The sequence below is a fragment of the Equus asinus genome, chromosome 11 (assembly GCF_041296235.1).
Source record: "Equus asinus isolate D_3611 breed Donkey chromosome 11, EquAss-T2T_v2, whole genome shotgun sequence".
NCBI lineage: Eukaryota > Metazoa > Chordata > Mammalia > Perissodactyla > Equidae > Equus > Equus asinus.
Genome location: NC_091800.1, coordinates 10,392,278 through 10,418,514, shown reverse-complemented (window position 1 = coordinate 10,418,514; position 26,237 = coordinate 10,392,278). Strand labels below are relative to the sequence as shown.

The following is a 26,237-nucleotide window of genomic DNA, read 5'->3' as shown; positions in this document are numbered from 1 at the left end:
GAGCCTTGCTGTTTCTATATATATTTAAAACGTTGATATGCATATACAATAAAAGAAGAAAATTGATGAGTAATAACAATTCCCTTTCTTTATTCACTAGATCAGGAAGCACCTTACCTCCTGCGAAACCTCAGTGATCACACAGTGCCTATCAGCAGCTCTACCACTTTAGACTGTCACGCTAACGGCGTCCCAGAGCCTCAGATAACCTGGTTTAAAAACAACCACAAAATACAACAAGAACCTGGTAAGAGATCTTTTTCCCTTGTGTTTACTGTTTCTCATTATCCCCTTCTTCCCTTAACACTCCTATCACCTCCTTCCGGTACATCTAGAACCACTTGCCGATAGAGCTGCGAAAAATTGGGCTCTGGTTCATGCTTATATCAACTTCACATGAGGAATATTTGAGCCAGTTCTTATGCAGACCATATTCCTGACCCTATAGAAAGATCCTTATGGAATCTGCCTTACAGAGTGCATTCAGAAAGAAATGGTAAGAGCCACTTAGAAAATGTTTCGGTTCACCTTGACAGCAGGGAAAGTGAAGAGTTAGTTCCTTAGCTTGAGGGTATAGCAGAGCTTTGAATATCTGGCATACATGAAGTTCAGAGTAGATTTATAGTCTTTTTAATTCACCTACACCAATTTTATCAATTTGGTAGAAAGAAGAATATTTTAAAAGATATTTTATAATACTTGTAAAAAATTCTAAACTAATGGTTATGTGTTCATTTCCTTTCCACAGAAAATATATTTAAAAACAGATAGGCTTAAATCAGCCAGCCCCAATGGTCTAGTGGTTAAGATCCAGCACTCTCACCACGGCGACCCCAGTGCATTTCCTGCTCAGGGAACCACACCACCATCTGTTGGTTGTCATACTGTCATGGCTGTGTGTTGCTGTGATGCTGAAAGCTGTATCACTGGTAGTTCGAATACCAGCAGGGTCACCCATGGTGGACAGGTTTCAGCTTCCAGACTAAGACAGACTAGGAAGAAGGACCTGGCCACCCCTTTCTGAAAAAATTGCCCATGAAAACCCTGTGAATAGCAGTAGAGCATTGTCTGATGTAGCGCTGGAGAGTGAAAGGATGGCGCAAAAAAACTGGGCAGGGTTCCGCTCTGCCATACACAGGGTTCCTACGAGTCAGAGTTGACTCAATAGCATCAACAACAAAAACTGAAATCATTAAGTATAAGCACTATCTATTGCCTGCCTCATAATTCCATGGTTAAATAAGATTAAAATGAACTTATTTATAATTTTGATTAATAATTACATTTATATTAAAAATAAAATTGCCATTTATTTGTAATATCCCAACAACCTAAATGAAATAACTGGCAGTATGGAGTGGTCTTTAAATGTAAGTCCTATACTCAAAATCAAAATGAAATCTCCATTTGAGTTTGATGCACAGAAAGGGGTTGTGGTATAACATCTCCAATTTCAAGATATTTACAAATGTCTTAGGACTTACACTCAGCAGGTCCAAAACTGATCACATCACATCATTTTTCTCCGTAAAGCAGTACCTCCTCTTGTACTGACATCATATACTTCATCATCCAAACTAGAAGGTAATGACCTCTCCTTCACCCTATTCCTCTAATCAATCCCCAGGCTAAGCAGGTTATACCGACTACACACTAAATATTTCTCAAAACCTTCTTTTCCTCTGCTTTCCTATTGTCATTCTCTTGGTTCAGATGTTCACTATGCAGCCCCTGAACATCTGTAGCAGTCTCCTAACTGGTCTCCCTACCTCTCTTTTCTCTCTTTGCATCTGTTTCCCACACAGCTATATAAAATGCAGCTAGGAACATGTCACTTCCCTGTTTCAAGTCTTCCATTGGCTCTCCATCACACAGGACCGAGTTCAAGCACAGAGAAGGCGTTCAACGACTGGCTCTGCCTACTCCTACAACTCTATGGCTCACCTCCCCTGCTTTGAACTTTATATTCTAGCAATTGTCAAACTCTTATAGATCATCACACACGTTATGCTGTTTCAACCTCCTATGCTTTTTTTTATTCTTGTGTCCCCTCTGCCTGGAGTACTTTCCCTTCATCTAATGCCTACCCATCCCTTAAGACCAAGATCAAGAGTGTTCTCCCTCCAGAAAACCTTACTCAACTTCTGCGAAGAGGAGGCAGGTCCTCTATGAGTCTTTATTATTTATGAATGTTTCTATTCTCTCTCATGGAGTTGTTTTCTGATCATCAGTTCATATGTGTCTGTATTATCTATGCATATTGCTTCCACTCTTACTATATAGTATCATCAGTTTATGTGTATGCTGTCTTACCACGTGTGTATCAACATACGCCATCATCCTGAAGGCAAACAGTGTATCCTTGTCTTATTTGTATCCTTCTTACTTGTCTTTTTATCCTCAGACCTGGAATAGTGCTTGGCAATCAATAAATGTTTCACGAATGAATGAATGAATGAATGAATGAATGTTTTTCAGAAAATCTTATTCTACCCTTAGCAAGTTCACTTGGTAGCACAAATGCCCAGACTTGGGGGTACGGGCTCTGTCACAGACTTTTGAAAGGTAAAGGGACCTTTGGAACATCTTCAGGCCCATTTGTGGAACATAAAATTTAGACCCAAAGAGGTAAAATGATTTGCCCAAGATGACACACTATTAAGATGGGTAGTTTCATAGAAAACTAATTCTTTGAGATATTCTACCAAAATAAAAGGATAAATGAATACACGAATAAATAAATAGCTTGTGAAACAACACCTGTAATATCCTCCCATTAGAGATTCAGAGTTCATATTAGTATATCAAAGGCCCAAGGAAGTGCTGTACTACATAAATCAGGTAAACTATACTTTTAAGCTCTGTATTACCCAAACTTACTTATATTTTAAGCAAATACAAAATACATTTTAAGAAGTGTTAATGTAAGATGTTGGGTGGTTCTTTGAAAGAAGTAAATTTGACAAGTTCAGTTTTCATACTTTGAATGTGAGTTAAAGTATTAGAGTTGACCCAATTTTGAAAGCTCATGACCATTCTGGAACTAGAGCATAGACAAAGCAAGAGAATGTGCCAAGGCAGTTACTACACACAGAAAAAGGTTATGAGGTGTTAGGGAGAGTTTGAGTCCTAACATTGCCCTCATGGGTCAGAGAATTTGGGCAACTCACTTATCCTTATTCTCTGAGCCTCTATTTCCTTATTTATAAAACTGGGATAATACTGACCACAGGGATGTAGTGAGGTTTAACTGAGTTAACATAACTAAAGTGACCCATAGTGATGGCTTAGTCAGTGCCACCTTCTCATCAATCTCGTTTATACAAAAATTGGCCAATGAGTTGTCAGAATTCGTTGGAAGGTGTCAGAGGGTTAATTAATGTCAGCTCAAATGTCAAACAACTCTACATCTAATAAATCTTCCTCCCAGCTTTCTTTGATCTTCTGAGGGCCAAAAGAAGAATATCTAAAAAGAATCTTATGTAAATTCTTTATAAATCTTTATCATTCTAATATGCTATTAGCATTTATTGAGTTCAACTGCACTAAGTTGTCAATTTTATCTCTTTTCCCTTTATTCACTCTTTAAAACTACTATAGCCTTTTGGAAAGGAATTTCTTAATTTTTTTGAGATACTCTTTTACATGTATACAGTATTTATAAAATTTCATAAGTAAGATTGCCATTTGATGCAGCAAATTCAGCAGCCAATGCAATATGCTCTTTGACTAGGACCCTTATGTCCATGCATATAGACATCTTCAAAAATACCAATTCTTTTATGGTATATCTTTTTATAAACCTATGAGTACAGATTACAGGTACCCAAAGCAATAAACCTTGACTCACTGGTTGTTCCAAAGCCTAAATGGAAAAACATCAAGATGACAGCCTGAAAAAGACTGAAAACTAGTTCATCATATACTAAGCCTTTGGAAAGCTAGACAGTTTTAAAACCCTGAGAATAAACTGTACATCCTTTAGAGACTTGAGATGCATCTCTTATATGAAGCCTGGCAACTCAAAAAGAATTTATATTCTGAGAGTATTTTAGTGACCTTGGATCATTGATAGGATCCAGCCCATTATCACTGTTATTTGTTAAATGACAACTTACTCTATTCCAAAGAAAATGTGAGAGAGGAAGCAGGGCACACACAAGAGTTCACGATCTAGACAAGTGGCCGTAAAACACCTGCTGAAAGAACATAGTGGAGTAGAATTTTTTTCCTTCCTTTTCATTTCCTTTCAGGAAAACCTTTCAGTAGGGCACAGTCATTCCATAGAAGAAATGCAATTTCAAGAAAGTGTTATGAAAGCTGAGTAGTAAATTCTTGGGCCAAAGGGCATCAAGCAGGAACAAAAGGGATCCTAAGCACGCAGGCACAGGAAAGCATGAGCACAGGGGGCATGAGGCAATCTCCACTACAGCAACTCAAATGAGAAGAAAATGGGCATCCTGGAAACCACGCTGCCTGACAACCCCCAGAACAGGCTCCCTGCTGCCAGCCACACAACCCCTAGCTTTTCAGGGCCTCAACTGCCCGGCCCCACCCTACTAACTGATTCGCTCCCACTACCCCTGACCTCTGTACTCTCCTCTTCTCCCCTCAGCCTCTGGGCCATAGAGGCGCCTTCACTAGGGATCCTCCTTTCACATTCCAGTGCACAGTGACTCTTCCCTTTCTCCGATGTCCAGGTTTATTTACAATTCATGTCACAGAGTGCATCACCTCGTTGTTCTCGTTTTATCTGTGCTTATTTTCAAAACCTTTGAAGATAGATATAATGTCTTAATGTCTTCTCTATTAAAAACAGTAATAGATTTACTGAGCCTTCACAGGTACTAAGGCACTGTGTTAGGAATTTTACAAATATGTCATTTACTTTTCACAACTATCACCTGAGGTAGGTACTGTTATTAAATGCTTTCCATAGATGTATTTTAACTTAACAAGCACACATTACGTGCCCAGTACTGTTCTAAATACTTTACTAATATTAATTTGTTTAGTGCCCTAAGAATTCTATGAAGTTTGCTAAATTATGATGCCTGTTTTACAGACCAAAAGATGAGGAAGCAGAGACATAGACAGGAGAAATAACTGGCTCCAGGTCAGAGTTAGAAGGTAGCAGACCAAAGTTCAAACCAGAAGATGACTCCTGAGCCTGTGCTCCCACACTCAACATGTGGAGCCGAACATCAGTCCTCACCAGAGTACAAATAGGCAGTGGTTGTAAATGACCTCATGGGCATTAACAAGCACGTATTTAAAACAATGAATAGTTTCTCATTTCCAACCCTTGAAGATTAAGCTTCCTAAAGACTATAGTTTATTTTAAAAATTTACTTATTAAAAATACTTAAAGCATATTAAAAATATTTAAAGCATTTTTTAAAAAGTAGACAATCCATGTATAAAGTTAAAAGTTATTCTGAACACAAATCCAGTTACTTACACGTTTTGAAAGATCCAGAATTCATTGCATATTAGCCCAACACTCTTTTACTCATTCAACAAACATTTATAAGGCACTACTTTGTGTTTGGTGCTGTGCTAGGCTCTGCGAATAGAGCAGTGAACAAGAAAACTAAAATCTGAATAAAAAATATCTAAAGTAATTAATTTGTATACGTGTTTAAATGAATACAGCTTCTTCAAGCAGCACCATGTGTGTCCTAACTTATTCACTATCATCACATCAACTGGGCACCAGAGTTAATGAGTCTAAAAATGGAATGACGCAAATTAATAAACATGACAAGTAGAAAATATTATGGCTCAATCAGGACTAAAATATCTTTAATGCAGTAGATAATTGAAAAAATACTTTTCCTTTGTGCTTAAATGCTGCACATACAACAGGTTCTAAATCATTAATGTTAGCTGAATACACAGAATGGAAGAGCAATAAAGAGGAAATAAGAGAAAATATGTGAGAAGTAATAAAGGTGGCAGAACATCCAAATCAGAACCGAGTAACGAAGCTACCAGCAACTATTAGAAGGGACTGAGAGGTGCAAAGTGTTGAAAGGAGAAGGTAATTTGACGCATATTTACTTTGAAGAGACAAGTGAAAATGGACTAGCTGAAGTAAGTATAATATAAAGGGCCAGACATGAACAAAAAACGTAATGTGAAAGGACCAATACCAAAAAAGCGCCAGACAAGAGCTCTCCGCTGGAGACAAAGTCTATTTGACAGTGGCTACTTTGAGTACAGTTTGATTCTTAGGGGTACGCAGACAGCAAAGCTCCTTTAAGAAACAGTCATTTCTGTTGGGCTAAAAATTTAAAGGGTTTGCACCCAGACTTGAAACAATGGTATGAAGTCACCTTGGAGAATGTATGACTCCCCCGAGCATCTTCATTACTTCTCCAGTCACCCACCCAAAGGACTAGCAGCTCCTCCAAAATGATCAAAAAGTCACCTTTCTACCTGACCCTCTTCCCAGATTCTCCAATGAGGTCCTAAAAATGTTTCAAGCTGTGACAGGTGGCAACTTACTTCATGGTGGCACTGTGAGGCATCAAGATAAGTTTGCAAAGCAGATATGGCAGAAGGTTCATCTAGCTTAGTTTTACTCTGATGTAAGCTCAAACCATCTCACAAATGATTGTGCAGAGAAAAACGGGGGTTCTGAAAAAGTCATTGAAATGCTGAAAAAAGTAACAAGCTCTCCTCTGAAAATATTTAAGAGAACAGAAGGCAATGTTAATCTGAGATGTATTTAGTAAAGCCTGCTTGAACCGAGAAACTATCATCAAACTATTACTTAAACTAAATTTCTATGACAGAAAAACATTTTCAGAATATTTTCAGATTAAGGCAGTAGGATTAGAACAAGGAGTTTAGAAAGAATAAATTCTGTCTTAAATAGAGTGAGGATGGAACAGGAGAGAACCACCCTAACCCACTGATTAATATTCCTTCCTAAATGGGATCTTGGTCACTGGGACCACTTATCTAATGACCTGAAAGGGACATCTTTCCTGTCACCACTATATCACCGACACCAAATATCTGCACCCATAAGTGCATATTCAGATCAAGGTGACCTACTGTCCTAGTACCTGGAGGGACAGAATTATCTGTGAAGTGTAAAGTGGTTTTCATAGATCTGGGAAAGATCTTAAGGAAAAGTAGAAGAGAGATATAAATGAGGATGTTAATGCCTAGTGATGATAAACTATCTGTCACCCTCAGGCTATAAGAATCAGCAGCTTTGCTTGATTTCTTAGTAATAATAAAATTTAGAAATGTCAATAATTTTTTGCAAAACTTGAGTAGTAATTACCTTTTCTTTCTCATGAAATTTACTCTATGGTGCATAAAGAATTAAGAAGTATTGCAGTGGGGCCAGCCCAGTGGCAGAGCGGTTAAGTGCGCATGTTCTGCTTTGGCGGCCCAGGGTTCACCGGTTCGGATCCCAGGTGCGGACATGGCACCGCTTGGCACGCCATGCTGTGGTAGGCATCCCACATATAAAGTAGAGGAAGATGGGCATGGATGTTAGCTCAGGGCCAGTCTTCCTCAGCAAAAAGAGGATTGGCAGCAGTTTGCTCAGGGCTAATCTTCCTCAAAAAAAAAAAATAAAAAGAAGTATTGCAGAAAAGAAATATGTCCAAGGGGCTGGCCTGGTGGCATAGTTGTGGGTTCACGCACTCTGCTTCGGTGGCCCGGGGTTCTCGGGTTTGGATCCTGGGCATGGACCTACACACCGCTTGTCAAGCACGCTGCACACTGTGGTGGCATCCTGTATACAAAATAGAGGAAGGTTGGCACAGATGTTAGCTCAGGGACAATCTCCCTCAAGCAAAAAGAGGAAGATTGGTAACAGATGTTAGCTCAGGGCCAATCTTCCTCACCAAAATAAATAAATAAGTAAATAAATAAATAAAAAAAAAGAACTGTGTCCAAGATTCCCAGGTGCACAGAGGGCAGTGCGTGGGAAGGCAAGTTGGCTGTTCCATTTATCACCTGCACTGAGCCAGTCAATCTGCTGATGTAATTGGCTAAGCAGCTATTCTCATCGTTCCTTTCTCTTCAATATGTGCCTTTAAGGTAAGGGTGTCCATGTACCCAGACCCAGAAGGGCCAAGCTTCACTGGTAGATATACCAGTAGCGCTTCTCCTCTGCCAGAATCTTCAAACAAGTTCTCAAGGTTTAGTTGTACCTCTGACAAGAATATAAGCATGAGGGACATCCTGAACATGTTATAGAATCAAGGCTCAGTTCTTTTTTAAGGATAAATTTCCATTTAGAAGTTGAAGAGAAAGGAATGGAATTAAGGAAGGAGTATAGTCAGATTTACAGCAGGGAAAACATTTAATTGGTTGGAGCTGCCAGAGTTCAGAGCTACAAGCCCAAACCCAGACAAAAGAAGGGGCCTGACTTTAACCACAGCCCCTAAGGTGTGAAAAAATGAAGAATGTTACTTTATGCACTTTCTACTGCTCTGCAATTACTTGTTAATGATTGGCTAGTTCAAGGAGACTGAAAAGTACAGCTGTAGGCTTCTACGGTTTACATCCAGAAAAGTAAAGTAACCCATGAGGAGAGTCCCATTTTGTATTGGAAATCAATAGAAATTATTTATGGAGAGTCAATCTTGACCCCTAAAATATCTCTATTGTCAAGTTCCAGCTTATTTAGGTCTTGCACATACATACATACACACATACATACATAGCATCATATTATATCCTAATGCTTTGCCCAAAGAAAATTTCTTGGATGTATTTTCCAGTATAGCATCTTCATCCCCATTCAGCCCAGAGAAGCCTCCTGAAAGCCAGAGCCAACTGAGGATCACACATTAGGCAGCACAAATCCATTCATATAAATAGCAGGGCCCTCTGCTAGTTGTTTAAGTTTGGTCATGTGCCTTTTTAAAAGTCCCCTTGAATTTTCATATGAAAAATTTAGAATGTAAGAAATGGGAAAGAACTTGCAAATGTGGGCATCGCTTTAGAAAGCGCCTCTCCCTCTTTTTTTTATTGTGGCAAAAAACACATAACACAAATTTTACCATTTTAACCATTTTAAAGTGCACAATTTAGTGATGCTAAGTATATTCACAATGTTGTGAAACCATCACCACTGGCTAGTTTCAGAACCTTTTCATCACCTCAAACGGAAACCTCATACCCATTAAAGCTTCTCCTTTTTGACTGTGAATTAACCTCCTCTTCTGATTCTTTTTGTGACCCCTGCAACACACGGAACTGTAGTTTGAGCACGGCCAAGATGAGCAGCTTGTTTTGCCTGAAGAGCAGTTGATGCTTGAGGGACCAGTGGCAGAGAAAAGAAATGAGGGGAAAAAAAAAAAAACAAAGACGAGAGAAATAAAGAAATATGGGACTATGATGGAGAAGGAGGGAGGGCAGACTCTCTCAGCAGTCATCCCAGAGATCTCAGGACTATATCCTGTCCAAAGTCACTAACCCCCCAACTAAGAGCAACTGTCCAGGCTCTTAGAGTGGGAGGGGTTCTCAATCCCCAATCTACAATTTGCTGCTTACAATGAAGACTGGGTGACTAAAGAAGGAAAACTTACACACTACCTTAGCTAAGTTTGCTCCTCTATCCCTTAGCAAAATAATCAGATGAGGTTTTTCTATTTTTTTTAGAATTTGTAAGTCCAGAATTTATATGGAAACCTCTCCTCCCCCCAAGTACAAACTTGACAGAGTTTAATCAGGACCTAAAATGACACACAGCGATGCAGCTGGGGTCACTGCTATGCCCAACTCAATTAAGGAAAATATGCAAACAAATATATTCTCAGCTAACCTATTCAGTGAACTCAGCCCATCACTTACATGACTGTAAATCACTGCTGAAAAAGTCAAATCAAGAAAGGTCATTCCTCCTCGCTCCCATATTCAAGTGGTAAACTTGATTTTTGCATAATCTCCTGCTACTAAGGACCATTAAACAGCTCAAGTAGCCATCTCATTCACTCCATCATAATTAAGCTGACCATCACTGAAAAATAAAATAGAACACAGAGAACATACTATATATGAAGCACCCCCCCCCCCAACACACACACTGTAGGGGCCCAGGCTTTTGATGGGATGGGTTTTGGTTTGTCCTTTTATTGTTTTAATCCAAAATTGTAAATTTGTTAAGTATAAATCTACTTTTCTTGCTTCAAAAATATTTTATCATTCTATACATAGTCAACATTATTGTAAAGTTTTGCAAATGTTTAAGTATTTGGATCTATACAGTTTTTAAATGTTCATTTGGTGGCTCTTTGCTGATGTTAAAGAGGCCTACAATTTCATTTTTAAAACTACCGTTATTTATTTTAATTAAATAAGTAGTACATGATTATATTTTCATTGTAAAAGATCACATAGTACGGAAATAGAATAAGCTATAAAAATTTCCGTTATGGAGAATTAACATGTGCTAACAGTTTGATGTGTATTTTGTCAACAACATTTCCAATTTTTACCTATATACGTGCATATATACAAATGTGGAGCATGTGTATATATATGTGGGGCAAATGTGAGGTGAATGATAAATGGGATTCAGTCATTCAGTCATTCAACAGCTATTCACTGAGAGCCAACTCTGTGCCAGGAATATATTAGATGCTGGGAATGAGCCAGGGACCTTGAATTTACTTTCTAATGGAAAAGTACAGGTAATAAATTTAACAAACAAAACTATAAGCATGTAGCATACAGTCAGATAGCGATAACTGCTACAATGAACAAAACAAGATAATGGATTACAGAGAGTGACAGTAGTGTGGTTATATGGGAAAGCTAGCATCTCTAAGATAAATTTGAGTTGAGATCATACTATGTGTTTTATGACTTGCTTTTATCACAATATATCTGGGAGGTCTTTCTATGTCAGTACCTATTATTCTGCCTCATTCTTTTTAGCAGCCATACACTATATTATGGTATGTATTCTTGTAATTTATTTAGCTATTCTGCTGCTGATGGAAAAACACTTTCTTGACTTTAACATCTTATGCAGTGCAATACTATTTCTCTGTCTTAAAACGGTCATAGAAATCCTACTTCACTACACGCAGGAAGGCCACTTTAAGGGAATGGCTATATCCCGCACTACAAATGCATCCAACCTCATGGTGGGGCTATGGAAAATCTGAACACACCACAAGAATTTATTGGGGGAGGGATCAATGCACGTATGTGTGTGTGTGTGCGCATGCACGTGTGTGTGTTTACAATTTATAGATATACCAAGTTGATGGCTAACGTCTTACAGCCAATAACCAGAGAGTTAGCACCACTTGACATACTTTTTGAGTGCCTGAATCATCTTGAAATACTTCATTAGAACAACAACAAAGTACACAATGAAAGGGCACAAAAATGCTTTTCATTTTTATAAGTTTAGAAATACATGTGCTTTTGGCACAGTTTCAAGGTGCTCACTTCAACCATGACCCCTTCAAGTGAATCAGTTTACAATTTCTTGAAAGCTTTTGGAAACTATTCTGTTATCATAATCCAATTTTGTAAGTTAAACTAGGGAAGCAATAGACATTATCCCAAATGAAAGGACCTTTGTTTTTGGCTTTTCCCTTACTCAGTGGCTATATAGAGAGGAATATTATACAGCTTTTTTCACCACTGTCCTCAATCTTATTCTTTTCTAAGAGCTCCTCTTCTTTCTCTGTCTTTTTCATGGCTAAAGAGCAAATAGACTCATCAGGGATCACATTACCCATCAGATCTCCTTTAGATCATATGTTTTAAACATCTCATAATTCACTTCCAACTTAACACATTACTATAAGGCTGCTTTTCATTATGCCTCAGATTATTCCACACTTCATCAACTTCTTTGTTCTCACATCCACAAGGCTTTGCCATGAGGCTTCACCTTAGGGTAAAATTCTCAATAGAGAAGGAAGAAGCCACATGGTAACCATTTGAAAATACTGGAATCATTCATCTTTTTAGTGACATTTAATGAGTCCATTACCCTTCACTTCCCAATTTTGTCAGACTTTGCAGTTTACTAAACTTGGATTTCTCGCACCCAGACATAGTTTTCCAAACCTCCAAAGTCTGACTGGATATATAAAATCTCCCTTGTGTTCTTTGTGGGAAGTCAATCAGACATCCTGTCTCTAGTTTCCTTGGGTTGCCTTAGCCATCTTGAATCTATATTTTGGTTCTTCTGGTCCTTAGTTCAGATTCAGCTCTTAGCTAATCAATTCCTTTAAGAGCTACCAATATAAAAGTATGATTATTTACTATGTACCTAGCTACCATTTATTGAAAACATATCATGCTAATTTCAAAGAATTTATCATTTAGCTGGAGAGCCAAGACTATCATGACAATAGCAAACAAAATTTACTTTTTATTTTACTAAATCTGACAAACATATATTAATTACCTACCATGAGCCAGATATTTTACTATATTCTAGAGAAAGTAAAAATTAGCTAAACTTAGTCCTTACCTTTGAAAAAGTTACACATAATAGGTACAAAGTCAATTCATAAGCATGCAACATGAATGGTATAAAATTCCACCGGATACAAATTAGCACATCCAATTTGTGTGATCAGGGGAGGCTTTATAGAGAAGATGTCATTTGAATTGGACTTTGATGGGTGAAGACGAGAGTTTTGATGATGCCGATTAATTTGGCCAAATTGGATGGACATAATGTTCTCTAAGTCAGGAGTACAGATGCTCAACTATGCAAAAAAAACAAGCCACTGGTCAGACTACTAGGCCAATTTAGGAAAGCAACAAGTCAGATTTTTGTGTAAGGATCAGGAGGCAAACACACGGTGTGCATTTATTTAATCAAATAGGTGAAACCAAAAGCTGTACAGATTTATTTACTCAGTGGTGAATTGGATTAAAGTTCTATTCTATGCTCTTTCATGGGCAATACGGTATTTATATATAAAATGCCAAGATTGGGGCTGGCCTGGTGGCACAGTAGTTAAGTTCCCACGTTCTGCTTCAGCGGCCCAGGATTCACCAGTTTGGATCCTGGGTGCGGATGTGTGCACTGCTTGTCAAGCCATGCTGTGGTAGGCGTCCCACATATAAAGTAGAGGAAGATGGGCATGGATGTTAGCTCAGGGCCAGTCTTCCTCAGCAAAAAAGAGGAGGATTGGCAGCAGATGTTAGCTCAGGGCTAATCTTCCTCAAAAAAATAAGTAAATCAAATAAATCAATTAAAATGCCAAGATTGTCCTTCACCTTCTGGTATCATGGGAAGAAATAAAATTATTTACAAAGTCTCTTGAAAATACTAAAAACTGAAGGGGTCGGACATACTGTATGCCTAAAATTTAGACTGCATCTCATGGATAAATATATAGACCAATATTATCACAAACTCTGATCCACAACCCTCATCAGCAACCAACACAATAGGCAATTCGAGTCCTTATACTGAGACTCATCATCAGATTCCTTGGAGTACATTACAAGTTCCTGCAAAAACAACTCAGTGTAAAGTTTTACTTGACCCTTTGGGACTAATGTTTTAGCAGATCTATGAAACTACCTGAGTTTACATTTCTAAGCTCTAGGAACTGGAGCTCTTTGAATCTTAAGATAATAACATTAAATGACAAACAATTTTACAGACTCTGAGGAGAGAGGTCGTAAGTCCATACTACCACATAGGGAGTTAGCATTAACTTCATAATATTCAGCAAACATTGCAAAGCCTCCTCCCTTCCTCACCCTCTAAATTCCATTTTCCATTGTCTTGGTTTATGTGGACATTTCCTCAGTTACTGAGTGTCTGCTGTCTGTTGGCATAGCATTAGACATTGAGGACTCAGTAATGAATGAGGCAGAGTAACCGCTCTCCAAGAGCCCACAGTGAAGTGGGCAAGTGAGAAAGTAAGCAAATTTACTACAAACTGGTATGTGCCAGAGTAGAAGCATGCACAAGGTGATATGAAAGTAACAGAGAAGGGGCTGAAGAGCATCAGAAGATGCTTTCCAGAGCAGCTAATCCCTGAGCTGAATATTAATAACAAGTTAATCAAGTGGCCAGATCAAGAAAGTAACATGTGCAAAGTCACTGAGGCTTATCATGAACTGCCAATAGATGAGTATGGCTCATACCAAGGATATATTTAGGGATATAGCAGGGACAGAAACTGGAAAGAGAGGCAGGAGTCAGATCATGAAGGTCTTTACTTAATAAAAACATAATAGTGTATCCCCATGTACATCCTCTAGGTCAGACTTATGTCTAATCTACCGAACATACACCTTTTTATTGGCCCTTACAGCAAATTTATATAAGTTGATTTGGTTGCCAACATTTAAAATCATGAAAAATCCAAATTTCTGTCTTCTCTTTAAAACCCAGAAGACAGGGTACAGCCCCATGGCGTAGTGGTTAAGTTCGGTGTGCTTCGCTTTGGCAGTCCAGGTTCATGGGTTCAGATCCCGGGTGCAGACCTACACCACTCATTAGCCATGCTTTGGCAGCGACTCACATAAAAAGTGAAGGAAGACTGGCACAGATGTTAGCTCAGGGACAATCTTCCTCAAGCAAAAGATGAGGAAGATTGGCAACAGATGTTAGCTCAGGGCTAATCTTCCTCAAACATAAAAAGCGGAAGGTGGGCAATAGACCTTAGCTTAGGCCTAATCTGCCTCAGCAAAAAAAACCCCCAAAACTCAGAAAACAGCACTGGACTCAAATTCCCAAATTCCAATTAGTTACAGCTAAATTAATGCTTCCACCTTCACATGAGAGACAGGCCTTCTATGCTCTATAGATGGTCTCCCTCCCATGATCTCATCCCCAACTCATTTATGTTATGTGCCTGGCCCCTGAAGACATCTACATTTGCAAATCCTGCTCTGTGCCATGTTGGTCCAATCTGATACAGCTTCTTATAGTAAAGGGAAATAAATCATAAGTTTCCATGGAAATCGTTATCTTCTTAGTGGTTGGAAATTACTTAGGTGGTCCCTCTAGAAGTAAGCTGGCCTACAATTAAATTATCTCAGCAACACAAAGAAGAGCATCATGTTTCTAAGTGAGTTCTATCTGTTAGTTCTAATGACTAACACCCAAAGGGGAAAGAAAAAATTCATATAGAATGACTCTTCAAAGAACTCAATTCCATTTTTCATAACAACAAAACTTACACATATCTAGGAATAAATATAACTAAAAAAAGCAAAATGTTTAAAGAGAAAAATCATAAAACTATTAAATGACATAAAAGAAGACCTAAATAACTCAACGATGTTTGATATTCTTGGATGAGAATATATATTACTAAGTTGAACCATTTTTGAGCCATTTTTGTAGGTCAAAATATTGGCAATTTCATTTGTTTTGATCTAAAAATAAATATGACAATTTCCCTCACAATATTATATAAATTCAGTGGAATTTTCATCAACATCCAAACAGTGCTTTTTACAAAATTTGACAAACTAAACCTGAAATTCATATTAAAGTATAAAGAGCCAAGACAATTTTGAAGAAGAAGAAGGGATCACACCATACCACATATCAGGATGTATTATCAAGCAATCACAACTTGTGTGAGATAGATAAATAGGTCATTGTAAATGGGTTGAGAGCCTAAAAACAAAACCACAAATACACGGAAACTTAGTATCCAATAGAGCCGGGGCCACAACTCAGTAGGAAAAAAGACAGAGTTTTCGGTAAATGATGCTAGGATAATTGGTTAATTATATGGTAAAGATTAGATTCTTACCTCACACCATGCACAATCCTTCCCCAAAAGAAAATCCAGATGGATTAAAGACCTAAATGAGAAAAGGCAAAACTCTAAATATATCTTTGAAACAGATTTTTTTACTTTTAGAAGAAAGTATATATAAGGGGAATGACATCGGAGTAGGAAAAGATTTTTTTTAAACAAGTAAAGAAAAGCACAAAGGATAATGAAAAAATTGATAAATTTGACTACATTAGAATTTTAAAAGCTTTTGTCTTAAAAATTCAGCATAAACAAAATTTAAACTTTTAAAAGACTGTTCATAGAATGAGAGAAGACTTGCAATATATTTAACCATGAAAGGATCAGTATCCACAACATATAAAGAACTCTAAAATCATTGAGAAAAAGACAAATAGGCTAATAGAAAAATGGGCAAAGCACATGAATGAGCAATTCACAGGAAAAAAGGCCTGAGTGGCCAAAAAAATAGAAAAAAGATGTTCTGCCTAACTAGTAATCAGAGAGAGACAGATTAAAACCACTGTGAATATCATTTCATACCCATCATTTTGCCATCAATTAAAACACCTGATAACCCCAGGTATTGGTAAGTACATGGGGGAAAGAGAATTCTTACTCATTGATAATTAAAGTGTAAATTGGCATAGTTTCAAATACAATTTTGTAATAGTAGAATTGAAAATAGGTATCCTATAACCCAGCACAAGGAGATGTGTGCATAACAGTGTACACATAGCTGTGTTAGATGTGCATTGTAGCCTTCTTTGTAATCGCAAAAATGTGAAAACTACCTAACTATCCTGTAGTAGAGAAGTGGATTTTTTTCATCTGTGGCTTTTTTATGCAATGGAATATTATACATCAGTTAAGAATGAACTCCATACATGTGTATCAACAAGGATAAATATTAAAATATTGTTGAATAGGAAAAAAACAAGTTGTAAAAGGATACATACTGTATGACACCATTTATTTAGAATTTTTCAACCCATAAAACAATATTATATATTCTACAGATATATACCTATGTAGAAAAAGGACAAAAACATGCACAAGAAGGATGCGTGCCAACTTCAGGATAGCGGTACCTCTGGAGAGAGAGGGAGAAGGAAGGGAAAAAGTATAAATTTTATTCATATTAAAAGAGAGAGGGGTTTAAAGCAAATATGGCAAAATGTTGACATCTGATTATCTTAATGGTGGGTACATGGGTTATATTTTATTTAGCACTTTTTAAATGTTTGAAATTAATCGCAATGAAAAAATTAAACTAAAAAGAAAGCCCTTTTTAAGAGGTGAGATCCTCAGGAGAACAGAACCTATACTATAGGAATCAGGTCAGATAAGTGAGTACGACCAGGTTAAGGCATTAAAGAAACTAGAGAAGATGACTATGAGTAAATATGGACGGAAGATTTGAGGAATGGGAAAAATTTATAAGGGTAGTAACTGGCCAATTTTTGTGAGAAGGGAAATAAATAGCAAGAGCAAAGAATGAGAAAGGGCCTGATGAGGTTTGTGAGTGGTTTGTATGATGGTGACGCATCAGTGTCTTTGTGCCATTTGTTACAGTGCAATAGGAGGACAAGTCAGAAAGAAGAGCTTTGTCTGTTGTTTTTGGACAGCCTCTCACGTCATCTCCTCTCCTCCATGTGATGGAAAAAGGAAACCGTGCCAGATGATGCTAGCTCATCAGCATCCTTGGCGCTATCCTCTCACCTCCACAATTGTACATCTGCCTCCTTGGATGAAATCCAAGTTCTTTGACTTTTTCTGTTCACAGTGTTAGCCTTAAATTGGGATTTGAGTGATAGACCATAGGTTGAGGTTCAGGTCGGCTGCAATGGAGATGATTGTGAGTTGCAAGATAGCTGTTATTATAAATGTTCTTTGTCCCTGACCACTCACTATCTAGCTATACTACTGTCTGTGATTGAAAACTGTAAGATATAGTATAAATGGCAAAGCTTCAAAGCTTTCATTAAATTATCTCAATTGATCCTCACAGTTATACCACTAAATAGGCAGAGTAGGTATTATTCTCATTTTACAGGTGGGGAAACAGCCCTAAAGAGATTAAATGATTTAGTCAAGGTTACGGGGGAGAGCTCTCATTTTTTTCCTATTATCTGGGCCTAGATTATTGGAACCATCCTGGACTCATCTCTGTCTATTCCTGTATCTAATAAAGCACTAGTTCCTGAGGCTGTTTCCACAAAGTGTCTGTTTCCATTTCTTCCTCTCTACTTCCTTTCCCACCATCCAGATTTGGATCCTCATCATTCCTTACCTGAATTACAACTCGTGAGCTGGACTTCCAGATGCCACTTTTTCCTCATTCCAGGCCATCCTGCATTCTCCTTCTAGACTAAACTTCCTTAAACATTGCTTTCATTATGTCATTTCCCTGCTCAAAAATCGTTGTGACCCTTTCCTTCTACACTGAATGGAAACTCTTTAGCCAGATTTCAAAGCTCTCCTTAATCTGAACTCACCTTTTCCAGTCAACTACTCAAAACAGGTGCTTTGAAAATAGAAATGGCTAACAAACACATGAAAGGATGTTCAAAGAAACACAAATTAAAACAACAATCATTTCCATCTATCAAATCAGCAAAGTTTGGTGTTTTGTATTTTTCAGATGATACTGCTCAGAACTGGCAGGACAATGATAAAACCTCTTATCCTTTGCTAGCAAAAGTGTTAAAGGGTAGAATCTTTTTGGAAGGCAATTTGGTTATATGAATCAAGAGCTTTTGACCTAAAAACTGTTTCTGGAAATCTACCTGAAGGAAATAGTCTGAAATACAGAAAAATCTTTACGCCTAAAGATGTTAACTGGACTGCTATTTATAGTTACAAGCAATTAGATATAATCTAATGCCAATCAATAGGGTACAGGTACATAATGAATGGTTCTATTAAAAGTATCTAAGAACATGGGGGAATACTTATACTATGACATCAAAGAGTGGGGGGAAGTGAGTACATAAAGTTGTATAATCATTAGGAGAAATCTCATGTCATTTCACTACTGAATTTTTTTTCTTTCTCTCCCAGCACACTATTTCACACCTTTTTCTCTCTTTTCAAACCCCCCCAATTCCCTTCTCTTCCTCAATTTAAACAGATGAGCACCTCTTATTTACTTACTCCATCACCAAATTGTCCAATTTACCTGTCCCTTTATACTCTACCATCCTTCCTGTTGAAATGAATTAACTATCCCTACTTCTATATAAGGCCAACTTGGCCAATGAATTCCATCCCTCCTCACTTGTGGCATTATTCCTTCCATCCCTTGCATAATCAGTTTCTCTCTCTCTCTCCTGGGTTATTCCTATCAGTACATAAACATGATGTAAAATTTCACATTTCAAAAAAGAATTCATTCCTTGACCTCATGTTGTTCTACCTCTAAAGTAACCTCCTCACCATCTCTACTTCACCACCTCCTGTTTTCTCTTTAAGTGACAGTTATCATGCGTTTACTCCCACATATCACTGAAATGGCTCACTGTCAAATTCAGTAGTCAGTTATCTCCCTTCATCTTAGTCTCTCCGCAGTATTGAACATAGCTGACCATTCTGTCCTTTGTGAACTCTTTCCTTGGACCCTAGGAACCATGGTCTCCTGGTTTACTTGTCACCTCTTGGGCTATTCCCTCCTAATCTCTAGGTTGCTGCCTCCTCTTCCTCTTCCTCAAAGTTCCCAGTGCTTAGCCTTCAGACTTGCTGTCTTCCCTATCCTGAATCACTTCCTATGAGGTTAGTTTCCATTCTTATGGCTTTACATGCCTTCTATATGTTGATTCCACATAGCTGTCTCTAATCCTGATCTCCTCCCTGAGCTCCCAGTGAAACTTCCTCTTGGATGTGCAGTGGGCACCTCAAACTTAATGTGTGTGAAACAGATCTCCTGACTTTTTCCCCTCAAACCTGCTCCCCAACAGGAAAGGTATCATTACTTTCCTAGTTATTCAAACCATTAACTTTGAAGTCAAACTGCTATGACTTTTTCACATACCACATGCTAATCCATAAGCAAGCTGATTGGTTTTGTCTTCAAAAATATCCCCCAAGCCACCAATGTTTACCATTTCCAACACAGTCACTCTAGGATAAAGCCACCATATCTCCTACTGGACAACTTCAAGAGCTAGCTAACTGCTCTCCCTGTTTCCACCCTTGTCCCCATACAGTCTTGTAATCTCCAACGGCTTTCTTCTGTGCTTAGAATAAAATCCTAAATCCTTACCCACCCCCGTGGGGTCATACGGGATGTGGGCCCTGCCTAGCTCTCCTCTCTCCTGCTTGCTTACTACACTCTAGGCATAATGGTCTTTCCACTGTTCCTTAAACAAGCTCATTCCTGCTAGACAGATTTTATATTTGCTACTCTCTATGCCTAAAAAGCCCTTTTCCAGATCTTCAGATGGCTCATTCTTTCCCAGCTTTCAGGTCTCTGCTCAGACATCACCTCCTCAGAGAATCTTCTCTAAACACCCTACTAAAACAGCTTCTTCACCCTCCTTAACCCAGGATCCTCTTAACTTCGTTAATTTTCTTCATAGATTTTATTGCTACTTGAAATTACATAATTTATTTGTAATTCTCCAAAACTATAATTTAAGCCCTTTGTTACAAGGATTTACTTGCCTTGCTTATTATTGTATCACTAACCTCTAGAATAGTGTCTAGTGCATGATAGGAGCTACAAAATATTTATTATATGAATGAGCAAACTGTGTAAAAAAGTCCACTTTAAAAAGACTAGAAGAAAAATATCTGGGAGGTAAGATTGTAGGTTGGTTGGTTGGTTTACATTTTCTTCATGTTTTCCAATATTTCTCGAATTTTCTATATTGAATATATCTTTTATAATCGGGGGAATAAAAACCATTTAAACTAACAAAATATAGCCTATTGTCTTGTCAGGCCCATTTTATCATGATTCCAGAACAAGTGCTCAATGAACATTCATTTCAGCATCCTGCCTTTCCTCGGGCCTTCCTTTCTCCCCTCACCTCTGATACTCCTTTAAACCTCAACTCAAGGCCCACCTCCTCAATGCTGCCTTCCCTGAGTATTCCTATCCTTACTGATCTCCCTCCTTGCCCCAGACTTTGCATTTAATTGGTTATGCTGTGCCACATTTATTCATTCTCATTCATTAAACATTTTCTGTTTGCTGGTGTATGAGTGTATATGTGTGAGAGAGAATATATGTATATGTGTGTCTGGTATTAGTTAATTTTCCCCCCAGCAGATACCATGTCTCAGCCTGCAACCCCCAAAGTCTCTAACAGAGACTAACGGCAGAGTAAGTACTCAATAAATACTTGAAGTACTTGGTGTTAAAGTGTCTGGGTCTTGAAGCCAGGGTCCCAAAAATTCATGGAGCTCCTTCCATGTCACCATGCCCCGTAGTAATACTTCAGCTTGTATTTACTGAGTATCACTATGTGCTGTGCACTTGCCATTCATTTTCACACTTATTGAGTAGGAACTCAATAAATTTCTATCTTAAGATTGAGGAACCTGAAACTTAGAAAGATTAAGTAACTTGCCTAAAGTGACTAAACCTGAAGTGATAAGGCCTAGATTAAAACAGCCCAGGCTCTTTGCCATTATGACAAATGAAACACGATTTTCTTTGACCCATCTGCCACAAATATAACGTGCTCTCAAACTGCATGCTCTTGGTCAAGTTACTTAACCTCACCAAATCTCAGTTTCCACATGCATAAAATGGAGACAATGATACCTTACAGGGTAGTTGTAAATGTCAAGATATGAATAGTGAGTGTCTCGTGTCGTGCCTAGCGCATAGCAGGCATTGAGTAAATGATAGTTATTATTATTAGATTTGCTACCTCCTTGATATTTGCTCTTTAAAGTTGGGTATGGCAGCCCCATCTCATTTCTTTCCACACAGTGAACGGCCTTGGTCAGATCCACATCTCCAAAGCTGGGGATCAGAGCTCTGCTGTGGTGGGAAGGTGCTATTAAAAAGCCTGGACCAGAGAAAACAAATAAGCAGCCCTGCCCCAGGTTAACGAGAGCTCGGATTTCCTTGTCTGAATGCATAATGATAGGAAGAGGGTTGTGTTACAGAAGTAGCTGTTTTTGTTTGTCGTCCAGGCCCACTAATCTAAACATCTCTCACTCTCAGGAATTATTTTAGGACCAGGAAGCAGCACGCTGTTTATTGAAAGAGTCACAGAAGAGGATGAAGGCATCTATCACTGCAAAGCCACCAACCAGAAGGGGTCTGTGGAAAGTTCAGCATACCTCACTGTTCAAGGTAAACAGCTGCTTCAGAAAGCAACAAGAAACTCTTCAGACATCTATTTCCCTGTTTGTTTAACTTTCCACCTCCCCGTCTCCTGCTGCTGCTCCAGTCTGTTCCTTTCCCTGACCTCCTTTTCCCCGCCTCCCCGCCCCGTCCCTCTGAGAAGGGACTGTCTGGTCCCACCTGGCAAGGCAGAAGGTGAAGACACTGGCTGGCCACCCTTGAGAGCCCGCCATCTGAACAGAGTCTCTGTAAGGGATGTAGCTCCTGGAAGAGAGGAAAGCCAGCTGCTGCCAGAGGTATGACATTGACCCACAGAGAATGGCTGGAGTGCCCACACCTGTGAGAAAGAAATCCAAAAAGGAAGAAGACGGGTTGTAGATGGGTGAAAGAAACCCATGCACTGGAAATTGTTCATTCTTTTTCCTTTTCCAGTTCCCATGAGTTAGACATATGCTGCTCTTCCATCTGTTTTCATAAGCTGAGTTTTAACACAAAGTAGGCTGCAAAATACTATCAGAGAGAAGCAACGCATAACAAACAGATCACATTTAAGAAAAATATTCCAAGTGCTTCCTCTTCATAGGCCTCAGATACTTCACTGAGCAGCAAAATCCAAAGAAGTCTAATCCTACCCTGGACTATGGCCATGTAGTTTCCATCTAGAAAAGGGTTTAGATCTCATTTCAATTCCCCAAGGCCAAGAATCATCTAAAACATAACATTTACAGCATCATAAAATATCAAATTGGCACCTCTTAGATGTAAATATCTATGGCACATTGAAGTTTTACATGAAAAGATGGAATCTGTTCAGTAGCCTATTTCCAAACACTCCCCAATAGACTTAGAATATGTAAGTACCTCTTGGGGAGGAAACAGGGAGAAGGCAATATACATCAGCTCTTCTGCCCTAGAAACTTACATTGCTAAAGACTGTAACTGAGAATTCAGACTCCTTTAAAAGAGAAAATCATCTCCATTTCTTTTACAAGGAGATGATTTTAGAGAGTCTCCTGAAAAATTTGAAACTATCCTACCACCAATTTATACTTTCAGAAAAAGTCAGAAGTAGCATTCCCCAAACATTTTAGGTAATGATGCTATTTGTCTCCCAAATAATCCCTGTTTTAAAGTATTCTTTCAATTCTTCTGCTTACACACGAAGAAAATTTATTAAGTGTGCACCCCTCTTTAACACCTCCTTCTTCAAAGGATTGTTAATTTATCTTTGAACAAGGCTTACAAATCAGGCCAGGAAGGGACCTAGATCTGAGAGAGGAGCAGCAGCAGAGAGCAAGGAGGACCCCCTAATCCTCAGTCCAGAGGTATTTTCCCCCCATATGCTCACAACAACCCTGTAAGACACATAGAGCAGTTATTATGAAACTCCAAAGAGGACAGAAATGACTAACCTAAATCCTATAGCCAGGGAATGGCAGCCCTGCAGTGAACTGGCTCTCTTCTTAGATTCACTCCAGCCCAGCGCATGGCTGTCTTCCCTGGCCATGTGTCTATTCCCACGCTTCTGTACTAAGGAATGTGAGTCAGCATTGGCTGGGCACCTGATGGCTTGGGAGAAGCCATTGACTGAAGCAGAGATATTTATGCAAGTATGTAGGTCTTCCCAAAGACTCCACTTCCTTTCCCTTCTCCTTTTCTGCCAGGGTGACCTGGGTTTCCTAGAAGCCACACTGCTTTACGGTACCTGTGAGTTTCTTCTGCCCATAGCCATGACCACCATCCTTCTATTTGCCATAAGTCTGCTCTCCAGGAGGCCTGCTGTTATCCTTTTGTTGTCCAGGGCCAGAGCAGTGGCACTGTGGAGCCTCCCAAGCTGGAATGGAGCCAGGACTCTGACCATCAGTGAGCCTGACTCATGACATAATGCCAAGTGTGGCCTTTGTTCATGATGTTCAAAGACAGCCCGGAATGTCTTTTGTCCAGGCTCCCTCTCTGCTTCAGCCAAATCCTCCTTATCCTCTGAGGCCAGTTTAGATGCTTTCTACCCTGCAGTGTCTTCCAGAATGAACAGCTGAGTCAGATACTCATTCTCTTCTCTGCTCTTTTCCACCATGGTTCTTGTATCTTTAGTCAGTACTTATTTTATTCTGCCTTTTATTATTACTTAGGCATTGATATTCTTCTCTTCCCTACTGAACTGTAAGCTTTTTTATGAACTGTGTCTGACATATCTTTGTATCACATCCCCAGGCCCAGCACTTAGCAGGAGACTAATATTTACTTAGTACATTTATGTGCAGGCACTGTACTAGACTTTTGACATACTTAATCCCATTAACTTCATAAGAATCCAAAGAAATAAGTAATATTATCTTCAGTCTACAGACGGGAAGATGGAGACTCAAAGAGGTTAAATAACTTGCCCAAAGACACACAACGAGTACGTGGTGAGGCTGAGACTTGAGTCCATGTCTTTGTAAACTGCCAAAGGTTTCCACTCTTCCTCCATTCTTCTCATTCCTGAAGTGCCTTAGGAACTTGTCTGCAAAGCCTTAGCATAAAATTGAGGTTTTAGACTCTTTCAGTTATCCTCTTATTTGGTCTTCTCTCTACCTCCTTCTAGTGTCCTTTTCCCACTAACATTATGCTCTTTTCTGAAAAGTCAGACAAAGTTAAGAATACTGCTGTCACTGATAATTTCTAGAAGTTTCCATCAGCCTATATTATTTGCTCTTGAGGAAAGGGGAGATAATTTTCACTTAAATTGCCCAATCAGCTGCCATTGCATAATTTCTGACCTCTATCATCTTTTGACCTCATCTCTTAGCCTCCCAGCCTACCTACTTCTCCTCTCACCTTCTTCCAATCCATTCCCCAATCTAGAGTGATCTTTGTAAACAACTAATCTCATGATGTTACTTCCCTGCTTCAAATCTGGCAGTGGTTCCTGATTGCCTATTATCCTCATCCTGGCATACAAGGTCCTCCACAGGCTCTTTCTCCAGCCTCATCTCTTATCCTTCCCCACTCACTCCAGCCCTCCAGCCATACTAAATCTATTTGTGATTCCCTGAAGACACAGTGCTCCTCCTAACCTTCTGCCTTTACACATTGTTTTCCTTTTATTATGAAAAACCTTCCTTACCAACTTGTTCTTCTCCCAGACAACCCTACTCATCCTTTAAAATTCATTTTTTCTCTTGGGTCACTTTCTCTACACCTTACCTCCTGTCTCACCATCATTTTTCTCTCTGTGCTCCCATAGTACTTGACATGTACCTTTAATGCAATGCTTACCATTATTTATTATTCATTTTTCTATCCCAGAGCACTCAATAAATGTTTGTTGGATTAATCATCTTAGAAAACTACCATTGACTGTCTGAAATAAGAAATATATTGATATATTATTTAGGGCAATAGAGATATGCCAAATTCAATTAGTTGTTAGGTCAATAACTTATTTATTTGCCCAGGAGCATGCAGGATATGAAAGTGTAAGCCATGATCCCTAACCTCAGTGTGCTTTGAAAACCTAGTTGGAAGAAGATTAAGGTGCACATGAAACAATTCGAAAGATCAATAAACATTTTGAGCTCCTCCTAAGGGTAAAGTAGAAACACCAGTTTGTATAAAACAGACTACACAATGCTGCTAATAAGTGCTAAAGGAGCTCATAGAGACAAAAAAGGATATGGAGAGTGACTTGATCTCTAAAAGAGGATTTGTAGGATGTTGGATTGGCAAGGTGAACAAGGTAGGAAAGGACAGCAAGTTATAAGGCAACTTTGGACCTTATCTACATGGACATCTCCCTTGCAACAACAAAATCTAAGTTATTCTAACTATTTCCTATTGGCTGGTCCCTTGACTTTTCTGAGAAATTGGTCCTTCTGACTCATGACCTCTTTTCCCTCATGTAGCATTAATTTTCAATATCACTTAGAGAAATGGTATAATTTGCAAGGTGGCTGCAGACATCTTTTATATATATGGCTCCTTCTCTTTACCCATTATTGCTCCCAACAGCCATGCTTTTTAAGTTCTTGTGTCTGCTTTTTATAGTTTTTCTGCCTTCTTCTCCCTTGCTCTCTTGTAATTTTTTTTTCTGCTCTCAGAATGACAGCCGTATCCAACCTCTCTGCTTAAAAATTGTGTTGAGCTGAGAAAACAGACTACCTGATCTGCAATCATCAGATCATACCTGAAATACTGTACCCATTTATAAGCCAAGCATAAATAAATGGAGC

General features: G+C 38.7%; 1 protein-coding gene across 2 annotated transcripts in view; it reads left to right on the top strand.

Annotated features, from left to right (window-relative positions):
- FLT1 (fms related receptor tyrosine kinase 1) overlaps window positions 1-26,237 on the top strand; it is a 172,131-nt gene that overhangs the window by 97,792 nt on the left and 48,102 nt on the right. For both annotated transcript variants that reach the window (XM_014843830.3, XM_044777363.2), the window contains exons 14-15: window positions 101-247; window positions 21,904-22,035. In XM_014843830.3, coding sequence (XP_014699316.2) covers window positions 101-247; window positions 21,904-22,035 — 279 coding nt within the window. The remainder of the gene's footprint in view (window positions 1-100; window positions 248-21,903; window positions 22,036-26,237) is intronic.